At 40.5% G+C, this 11,250-nt stretch overlaps 1 protein-coding gene across 4 annotated transcripts in view; it reads right to left on the minus strand.

Annotated features, from left to right (window-relative positions):
- The window catches only part of khdrbs2 (KH domain containing, RNA binding, signal transduction associated 2), a gene marked incomplete at its 5' end in the record, with an annotated part of 78,545 nt that extends 68,013 nt beyond the window's left edge, over nt 1–10,532 (minus strand). For all 4 annotated transcript variants that reach the window (XM_079362548.1, XM_079362549.1, XM_079362550.1 and 1 more), the window contains one exon: nt 10,442–10,532. In XM_079362548.1, coding sequence (XP_079218674.1) covers nt 10,442–10,532 — 91 coding nt within the window. The remainder of the gene's footprint in view (nt 1–10,441) is intronic.
- Nucleotides 10,533–11,250: the final 718 nt, after the last annotated feature.

An 11,250-nucleotide genomic window follows, 5' to 3' on the forward strand; every position in this document is an offset into this window, starting at 1 on the left:
CAGTTTCCAGATAAATCTGTGCAACTGTATGAGTGATGTGCTCGATCAGCCTGCAGAGGCTTAAGGTTAAAAACATAAAGTTATCCATGTCCTTATCTGCTTTGGCAAGTTTGTACCAACACTGACCGATTCTGGTGGACTGCTGGATATTCTCTTAACCATGCTGTTCACATATCTTCCTCACAGCTGGAGACTATCCCTGTCAGATGCAAGGGGAGGCGGGTGGTTTCCTGAGGTAAGACTGGATGTAAACATAAACAAGGAAGTAACGGAAGAAGCAACAGTGTCCACTGTACAATGCTATATTAACAATATTTGCCTTTATATTATAGCTACGTGAAATTCAATTGAATGGCAATACCAACAAATGGCCGCATTAGAACATACTGGTGAAACGAAAACATAATGCAGCCGTTTAATAACGTAAATAGAGATTGTAGCAGACTCAGACGTGCTGCACAAAAAATCCTTGCAGGATAAACTCCAGGTGAAGTCCGAGCGAAAAATGTGCTTGTTTGCATTCAAATTTACAGCTCCTCTGGGAAATATCGAGTCTTTCAGGAGATTCTTTTTCAAGTGTGGAAGCCACTATATTACATTACTTGTGGTTTGGGATTTGGAATTCATTCAGTGGTTCCCAAACTTTTTTTTCTGTCAGGTCCGCCTTTGGCAGATGAACATATTTTCAAGCCCCACCACCCTAGGGGGCCCGTGCCCCACTTTGGGAATCCCTGCATTAATCATACACCAGGACAAGATCTGTAGCGAGATAACAGACACCAGCTTGTGCAGAGGGGATGCCACAATTGACAGGAACTTCCCCTGCGAGCCAGTTCAGTCAGGCAGTTCAAGCCGCACTGATTTCACATTTGACACGAGTCATTCTCCACAATAGCCTGACAAATCTATGAACCCCCGCCCCCATGGTGGTGCACATTTTGGAAACAACATTTTCTGGGGCCCCACCTGCCTCGCCTGTTGACAAGCAGCGCCTCTGGGTCACAGGATTGAGCCCCAGTCTGATCGAAGGTTCGATCCCCAGCTTCTGCAGCAACGTGTCCGATGTGTCCTTGGCAAAGACACATAACCCCAAGTGCTTTGATTAGACAGAAGACTAGAAAAGTCCATTAACCATTGTAGTTATGGACTGTGTTTCAATCACAAGGAAAAATCTTTGAAACTAACACAGAATCCCAAAGATCTAAGGTTCCCTCAAAGCTCGAGAAACTCAACAAAAACATCAAAACATAAATGTCCTCCAGTCATTTTCTGCCGTCAGTATAAAGTAGCATGTGTATGCAGTTCGATCAGAAGAAAGGGAAAGGAAGCTGCATCATTTGTGAGAGATAATATGTTTACTGCACTGCTGTTTATCCTCACATCACAGCTTTATTGGATTCCAGTTGTTGTTTGCTTTACAGTCCGTGCTACTAAAGCATGCAGTTTGTTCTACGGCCAGAGAGTAGCTGTTCGTAAAATGTGTTTACTTTTCAACTCTTAGATAGTAAGATCAAATTATCATACAATGCAAGGGGGGGTGGATGATGTCCTTTTCTCCTCTCTGATGGGTAAACAGAAACAAGAACTAGAGAAATCCCCCACGCTAGAATACATCATGAAATGATCAAACACTTCACAATAATGAATCCAAACACAGTTTAAGGTTTCATACATGGCAGAGTTTGCACTGTCACACCAGCCAGAGCTTCTTTTTTTTTTTAGCTGAGATAAAACAGAGCAGGATGACGAAGCTCATCACAGCCGAACAGAGCACACTCAGGATGTCCTGCGGTCTGACATGAGCACTGTGAAGACAAATAATGCACACAGTAAGCATCCTTCTAAGTTTACTTTCTGCACTCTGCTCACCTTTTATTCTGCAAAGCTGGCTGAAAGACTGCAAACCTTGAACAACCTGCAAACTGATGGACGAGCATAAAAGATAAAGTGCAGTAAATTGCTATAAAGGCACTTTGAAAACACCAAATTTCTGCCACGATTAGATGCTACGAGGTGCATTTTGGCTTGGCATTTCTTTTGGCTGTTTTTTGTTGTTGTATTGGAGCTGAACAGCACATACCCACTTGTTTGTTTAAAGCTTTAAATTACTGGGCTTTTTAAGACATCATAACAGTGTTCTGATATGCAGAATGGGAAAAAAACAAAAACAACCTAAACAGAATCGAATGATTGCTTTATTTTGCTAAAAGGAACAAGACCAGTTGCAACAAGCCCCCAAAAAGGTTTTGTTTTTACACGATTTTTAACAAGCAACTAAAGTGCAAAATAAAACGATTTGATTTCTTTTGAATAACGGGATTTCTTGTTGACATCCAACACAATAAGAGTTAGTAATAACAGCCTGCAGAGCAGAATGGACCAGGCTGTGATTAGACTTTGAGGTGTGTAATTAGCTGTGGCCTCTTTCGCTCCGGACTGCAGAGGGTGTAAAGGCATGTCGATGTTTGGCTACATGCTGTTTATATGTTGTTTTTTTGTGAATTGTCTTCAGCTGTTGACATGGTGATAAAATATTAATTCTTCAATCTGATTAATAAGCCATCCTCAGACTCTCTGCTGAATGTGTGGTGGAGAGTGAAGTGAAAAAGTAATTACTATCCATGCAAATGGAATATTAAAAAGAATGCAAATTATACATATTTTAATCATGATGGTGCTTCAATGATCATCTATTATTTTAACTATTCACCAAGCCGACAGGAAGGAAAACAACGTCAGGTAAGCTAGAAAACATGGTCCATGTTTGGAGTGACGACTTCCTGTTGAGTGTTCATATGACATAATAATATGTATGATCTGATTATACAAGTGTAAGATACCTTCAATTCAACTGAAATGCTTTATTACATGTTTGGATTCATGACATTGTGTTGTCATGTGGTCAAAACTTTCAGCATTACTTTCTGATACCACGTTGACTCACGTTGAGATGACTCATCGTGAGATGTTGTGTATTTGCATTAATATATTCTTGTGTTTATGTAGAGTGCATGCTCTTGGTGTTAGTTTATGTTTGCAATGACTCTTAGTCGTCTTTTGACCTAGGTGCATTATTCCCCATGCTATGCAGAGCCCTTGAATCAGACACAATGAGATCCTGCCTTCACAAAGTGCCAATAAATGTCTTGTGCGTCATTGGAATTAATTTTTCTGAAAAATATTCTTTTATGTTGTTGATTTTTCATGTAGTAAACTATATTTCCCTGCACTGTTATGCATGTTTGCAGAGACAGAGTATCAGTGAAATAATATACAGCGACGATGAGCCGATTGATTCTGAACAAATGATTGATCCATTTATCTGTCTGCTCTTGTGATCGATGTGTGTATGTCTCTGTTTTCCAGTCCTAATTATGTTCAGTTGGCACCACGCTCCCTGTAGCACTTTATGTCCCGGTCTGATGAGACAATCTGTGTAAATGTAATTACTGGTATGTTGGATGAAGCAGCACATTAGCCTCCGTCAGCATGCAACGCTTTAATGAGATTAATAACAAGCAAATCACGCCTGAACCAAAACTACTAATCACGTTTTACAACAAGATTTTTTTTTTTTATTTGCCCCTGACTCTGAAATGCTGCATGAAGTGGAGACGCTCTAAAGGATCAAATAACACTGCTCTTTTCACTGAGTGATGCTTCAACGCATCCAAATGTAAAAAGTAATTTCACTCATTAGCCACACACCTGACCCCCACTGTTTACTTCTTTATTCCCCTCAAATAAATAATTGTACCTAAAAAGATCCCATTGATCCATGGTGTTCTTGAATAAATAACCTTAATGTGAAATGTGAAAATTCAAGGGGCATAGTAACATAAGCTGCTACACATATCTATTGTCGGAGTGCTGCAGCTTTGGCTCATTTCTGTTACTTGAAATTCTTGCGACCTTGGAATTTAATCTCATTCGACCCGTGCTCTCGTTGTAAGTCACTCTTGATAAGAGTGCACGAAAAAACGTAATGCAATGTCTCACTTTACTGAAAAGTAATTTTTATGTCCTTTTGATAGGTCAAACTGCACGTGGTGGTGTTTATCTGCCGCTTTGAGCTGGGTCACTGCAGGATAGCGAGCAGGCGATAATGGAACCGCTGAAAATATGAGCAACAATTTTATGAACAAGAGAGAAAAAGAGATTAAATGAAAATCAATTGTTTCTGAAAGAAAACCACTCTGCAGTGAAATATCATCCAAATCCATTTAACAATTGTAAGACTTTCTGAATGAACAGGCCACCTGTGTATTTCTGTGTTTTTTAGAAAAGCATCTGCTGTCACAATATGTGTTTGTACATTGATAATATTCTGCAACATGAAAAAAAAAAAGATTTAAATATCCCTAATTGAAGCTTACCATCTTAATCTCTGATTAAAGCTCTTCATTATCGGCTGACTATAGCCAAGGTCGAGATGGTTTCAGTGTTTTGCATGGATCGTGTATTGTCTTTACAATCTTAATTAAAGTTAAAGGGTCGTTGGCCAGAATGTGGTAAGGGCTCATTTTTGATGTTTACTGTTAAATCCCTCAGAATTACAACGCAAGCAGAATCTGACCAATAATACGATTAACTTTGATTACTGCAGCTCCTCTCTTTGGAATATTTCCTCCTTTAAGTAAACACTGCAGCACAGTGCTCAATAAAAACATTGACAACAGAGGATTTAGTGAAAGTAAAACAACAAGTTCAAATGAATTATATGGTGAATTTAACACATGGACGTAATCTCAGTGACATTACCCAGTGGTTTCTGAAGCAGACTTTTGAAGCTGATCGATGGTGGTCACCATATTGAAAAAGCTATCTCAAACTAACTCTCTGTGAACCTACTAGCATGCAAAGTGCTGGAGCTCAAGTCAGCTGCCCATCACCTCATCAGCCCATCGCTTGGAATTTAAGATAAAAGAAATTTCTGAAGCAAAAACTCTTCAAGGCAAACCCAAGAAAAGTTGTAGTTTGGTACATCAGACTCTGAAGGAGACGTTCTGTATTTAGCATCTTTGTAAAGTCATTCCTTTCCACCCAAAAATATGTTGCACTGGTCAGAGGGTTCAGTGTTTGGCTCTTAAATATTTCAAGGCGGAACCTTAATTACAAATATCTGAGAATCAATGGTGCAGAAAACATCAGCTGTAAAGTTCTTCTCATGTTTACTCCTTTGTGTTTTACTTGATATAAGTCATAGGTTTTGTCCTCCACAACTATACTCATATTTTATTTATAGACTTGTTTGTATTGTCCCTGTGCCTCGCAGCATAGCACAGGACGTGTTTGAGATATTATACACCCTGTCAAAATGTTCAGCGACAACTTAAACCAGATCTTGCCGTCGTAAAACAACATTATGTGGAGACATGTCCCCTTTATCCTAAAATTGGAACCATAGTACACTCCTCTCTTAGTTTTTCTCACAAATTGTCTTCTTGTCCATCAAATGTGTCTCTCCTGCCTCCATGTCTGCTTTTTTAAAAATGTTGTCAGGAATCCTATCGGTTTTAATGGTACGACAGGGGTACATGGATCTATTAAAGGTTTCCTTCCTGCTTGTATATGTGGCTCCAACATTAAACATAAAAGATTATACACATTTCACATCAAATCTGAGCAATAGTTCAGTATCTACGTTACACTGGAATGAGCTAACTTTCTGTCCTAGGAACATTACCCACTGATTTTCCAGCTTCTTAGATATACAGCTAATGAAGACCTCAGAACAAAGTCAATGATAACAATTTATTCACGTTGAGGTGGAAGCAGCTCTTGTTGGGTCGATGTTGTGATGAGCTGCTCTTTAGACCAAGAGTGGACACACTGGGATGGGAAAAAAATCAATTTGTGTAAAAATCGAGATTCTTCTGAGATTTTGTATAGATTCATAACTTCCTTTTTTTTTTTTTTTTGCTAATCCTGCAAAGTGCAAAGTTAGTATAATGCCAAATGGAGCAGCAAGAAATTCCGCCTGTTTCACAGATGACTGGAGTAGATCCTGAAGTGTGTACCAAATCAAATGTAGACTGAGAATCCATGGATCCAGAATGGTTTTGAATTAAAAATAGAGTCTGAATGGAAATCGAGAGACGCTCAAAGATTCCCAGCCCTAGGTCACACAACTGTGCATATAGTCAGCATGTGACTTACTAACTCCTTCAAGGTTTACATAACCATGCTGAGACAATAAAGACATCTTAATTATCCATAAAAAGAGAGATGCTTTGGAGTTCACTTGTGGTTTGATGCCAACATGTGTCCCTTTTCAAAGACAATCTCAAACTAACTGTTTCAGATCAAGAAGTACATTTTGCTTTTTATTTCTAGACATGGTCATGCTGCGACTTACAGGCTTTTCAACAGATCAAAAGTGAGAATACTGGATCAAAAACTAATATAAGCAGTTAAATACTCATGGTATTTATTGTGTGGTTATTTAAATAATCATCAATGTTTCATTATCAATGACTTTCTCTATGAAAGAAATCATGAAGGGCCTTGTCTCCGCCCGCCCAGCAGCAGGAGCTTTGTCCAAACAGCTTTAAATCTTCTCAAATAAAGACAAACAAATCTAGAGGCTCCATCATTTAAACTCATAAGACATGCACTGCTCATAAATATGGAGCAGTTAACTCACGCCATGCTAAATCCATGTTCTGCAGTTTATCGTGCGTGATGTGAATAATGCAGGATTTCATGCTTTGATATCCAGTGATAAATAGCGCTGAATCTATAAATCAGTAAAACGCAGTTTATCCTGCTGTCCACTGATACGAATGATTCTGAATTATCCATGAGCAAATAGGCAGAAGGATGATAGCAGCTGTGTGAAAGTAGTCAAATTATTACCGTTATTTCACATGCACTCCACAGCGGACTGTGTTGAATATTCTTTAGAGCTGCCATCACGAGACTGACAGTTTATTAGAACGATTTCCACCATTGTGAGTGACACGTGATGTTTTCTGTGTTGACTTCTCAGCAGATTGGATTCTTTTCAGGGAAATACATCCCATTCTATAGAAATGCATTCAGTTTATTGTATTTTTTGTATGTATTCTTAGAATGTATTGTAGCAGACTGTACAGCTCTCAGTTTTGCATAATGGGAAACTGAAAATGAAGTGCAAGTGGTTAATTAATGCACAGACACGGCTTGACCATAATGTAATAAACATCGAAATTAAAAATGCCAACCAAGTGTCTTAATACAAAACTGCACATTAACATGCAAATTGCTGTTAAATGTGGTTCGTATGATAAAGAAGACCCAGCTTTTTTGTTTACTCTGAGTCAATCTGGCAGCGGGAACTGTGTGACACATGATCCCATCTGTATCACAGTTAGCGACAAGAGCAGACCTGTCAGGTGTCTCATCAACACATCTCAACAAGAAAGCTCAAGGTGTGGAGGCACCGGAGCACAAACACCTTGTCCAATCAGAGCGCATTAATCTCCCTTACTGATCAACATGATCCGTTTTAACAAGAACTGATAGAAATGCACTTTCAGGCATTATATTCCACTTGGGAAACGCAGTGAGAAACGATGAACTTTGCTCGTTTGTTCTTTATCAGAATTAGCAACTAAAACCTTTACTACAGATAGATAAGTGTATTTGACAAAATGTAAACACATAGATGACAGACTGATCATATCAGACTCCATATAAGAAAAATAAATTGTTGAACATTAAAATATAGAAGACAGTCCGAGGGCTTATTTCCATTGTGGTCCTCTATCACAGTTTAAGATGTGCTGATGTGAGTGACGTCACAGTAAACACAGTATAACACAGGAACATGTGCAAGAGTCAGTTGTTTTCTTTCATCTTTAGACTCTTCAGTCTGAAAGGACAGTAAATAATTACATTATGCTCATGGTTTTATTTTTCTAGGATTGTATATAAGGCTCATAGTAACACATGATACAAGCGGCCAAAGTGAGTTTCTTTCGAGCCCCACTGGGCTCAGCCTTAGAGAGAGGGTGAGGTGCTCAGACATTTGGAGTGGAGCTGCTGCTCCTCCGCATCGAAAGGAGTCAGTTGAGGTGGTTCTGATTAGGACGCTCTGATTAGAGCCTCCCTTTGGAGGTTTTCAACTGGGAGGAGACATCGGGGTAGACCCAGAGTACGCTGGAGGGATTATATATCCCGTCTAGTCCGAATGCCACAGGAGGAGCTGGAAAATGTTGGCGGGTAGATGGAAGCCTGGGTTGACTTACTGCTCCTGCTGCCAGTCACGACCCGACCCAAATGAAAGCATTCTAATAGAGCCGCAACGATGATTAAAGTAAACAATCAAAAGTTAACCGAGTCTATGTAACAGTTTGAATTGTCATTGTGTTAATGAAAAGTGTTTTTAGAGTCAGAATCGTTTTTTTTTTACATGTACAAGGAATTTGTCTTGGTGTATTGGTGCGAAAGAAAAAACAAGACTAAGACTTGCATAACAAGTTTTGAGTTTGAAATTGATGATTTGACAAAAGATGCTGTTTAAAGAAGTCGCTTTGGTAAATGACTATTGTTTTAGCATATGGCTGACCTCTGATGTATAAGTTAACTGCAAAAATAGCTGTCCCATAAACTGACAGCAGCAAAAGTGTAAGCTGAAGCTGACTGTCATCCATTCATCCATTACCTATAAGCAGGGTGTGAAATACGGCGGGGGGGGGGTCTGATTGACGCTTGAACCCCCCTGAAAACCTCAACAGCAATATGTTGGGGGGTCTCTGGAAAAAAATGACTTTATACTCTGCAGTAGAGCAGAGAGGGAGACAGAAAAAGAGAGTGATGTCCGCCGTTTGGTCTTTGAATACAAAGCACACAACGACAAACAACGTATTTTCCAGTTTTGTGCAGCTGCTTGCTGCAGATGTGATTTGGCGCTCTCCTGGGTTTGCTGTATCTTGAAATCTCCCAACACACGGGTCAAGGATCAGAACATTTTAAAACAGGAATTCTGTTGTATGCGCGGAGCCACCAGAGACACAAAAAGGCACAAATTGGTGCTAAAAGGTGATCAGAAATCAGGAAAATGAATGTTAGGTGTTCAAAATCCAAAAACACTATTAAACTCCCCCCAACCTTAAAGCACACAGTGCAGTACATGTGGCTAAAGCAGAACTTTAGTGTTGGACGCTTTCATTATATTCATCGATCCCCTCGCCACAATAGCACATCACTCAAACTGTCCTCAGTGCCATAATTAGATTCATTCTTTGACATACAAGGAGCGGTTAAAAGTCGGGAAGGAGGCACAGTAACACTGGAGAAACCCAAAGTTACAGACATGGAGTGAGCGAGCAGAGCTGACTTCTTCTCTTTGCTCCAGGTTTGAACCCCATTCTCGTCCACCGTGACATGTTCTTACTCTCTAAATGAGACAAAAGGCTACGTGCAGTATTGACAGGTGCTTTATATTCTGCAGGCTGAGCCTCATTATACTGCTCTGTTAGACATACTGTAACATTAAGTCAGGGGAGGGACGTGAACATCTGGCTCAATGGCATTAGGTTCCTTCGGTGACCTTGATGACGGTTATCAGTTATTGTTAGTGCATACAGAGAAACCATTGCCAAAGTTTAGTCACTTAAAAAGGGTTTTGGCTGACAGGAAAAAAATGGACTAGTGCTTACATTTAAACAATCCCCCTCTGAGGTGGAATTATGACAACTGCCCTTCTTGTTTTCTGTGTCTGGGGTTTGATCCCCAGCTGCAGCAACATGTCCGATGTGTCCTTGGGCAAAACACTTAACTCCAAATTGCTCCTGCTGCTTTGTCAGCTACATCGGCTGGTCTTACTACAGCGACCACAGCCATAAGTGTGTGAATGTGTAGCTGTGACCTGCAGTGTAAAAGCACTTTGAGTAGTCAGAAGACTAGAAAAGAGATGTACAAGTTCAAGTCCAAGTCTTTCTGATAACGTGACTTGGTTTTGAAGATGACAATTTTTTTTCTGGTGAAAATATTGTGTTTACAAAAGGAACCTGTCCTCACACTGTGCCTAACAGACCATCTTACAAATAATAAATCACCTGTTTAAGTTCATTTTCATTATCTTTCCCGGGACAATAGCTCTGTAAACACTTCCACTTTATCTTCTGGTTGCTGTGTATAAGTGCTTGACCTTAGAGGGCTGCGGGATAGTCACACAGGTGATGACTCTATTGACTTCACTCACACTTTACTTTCTGTGCTCATCGCATTCCTTCACTTGGGGGTGGAAAACGCCAGAAAAGTTGTGCACTGGATGGAGAGAGCATCTCCCCTTATCAACATCACGCAGCAAAGTGGAATCATCATCCAACATCAAGCGTACGTGACAGTCAAGGGCGCATTATGTCCCATGAAATACAATGCAATGGTGTTTTTCACTTACTGTAAAAGATGTGTACTGAGAGCGGATGAGACTTTTAACAGATGCACGACTTACCTTCTGCAAGCAAGCGAACAGCGTGCACGTAGGTGGGGTCCAGGCTGTTTTTCTCGGACACCAGTTCAGGTAAGTACTTATCGGGATGCATTGTTTTCACAGCGCGAGACCTCTTCACCGGCCGTGCAGGTGAGACGAAAGGAATGCAACTGGAATGCGTCCCGCTGACGTAAACACCACTAGAAACCTCCTTCAAATAAGAAGATGATGAAGAAGAAAAGAAGAAGTTGTCGTCCAGGGTTTCCCGAGATGTTTGAGGTATCTGGAGGTTGAGTTGTGTTTCAGAGGCGTGATTCCATCTCTGCCGCCACCAGCGCCGCTGCCTGCTGCCTCTCCTCCTCGGCACTCCGCCAGACTGTCAGCCTCGGTGGGTCTGCAGACCGTGCTGCTGCTGCTGCTCCCCGCCCCTCAGCTACATTATTGGCCATATTCTGGGACTGGCGCTGCTGGAAAACAAAGACAGTCCCCACTGAGCGCATAACCAATTTGTGCTCGAAGCGAATGGAATTAAAAAGAGAAGTTGCGAGGTTGCATTAGGACGATACTGACATCGGTTCCTGCAATAATGTCACTCAAAAAAGGTAGATTCAGCTTGTTGAACAACTACAAGTGGTCGTTAATGACAAAGACATAAGACATTCTAAAGTGCAAGAGGGCAATGTGACACCACATATGTTGTGGTAACTAGGTTAAAACATACATAGGCCAACATAGTACACCATCATGGGCATGGTAAATGTCAGTTTACAGAGAGAGTACACAGCACGTTTTTAACTCAGAGAAGTTAAACGTGCCTTGCAGGATCTGGA

The sequence above is a fragment of the Symphodus melops genome (assembly GCF_947650265.1).
Source record: "Symphodus melops genome assembly, chromosome: 15".
NCBI classification, from domain to species: Eukaryota; Metazoa; Chordata; class Actinopteri; order Labriformes; family Labridae; genus Symphodus; species Symphodus melops.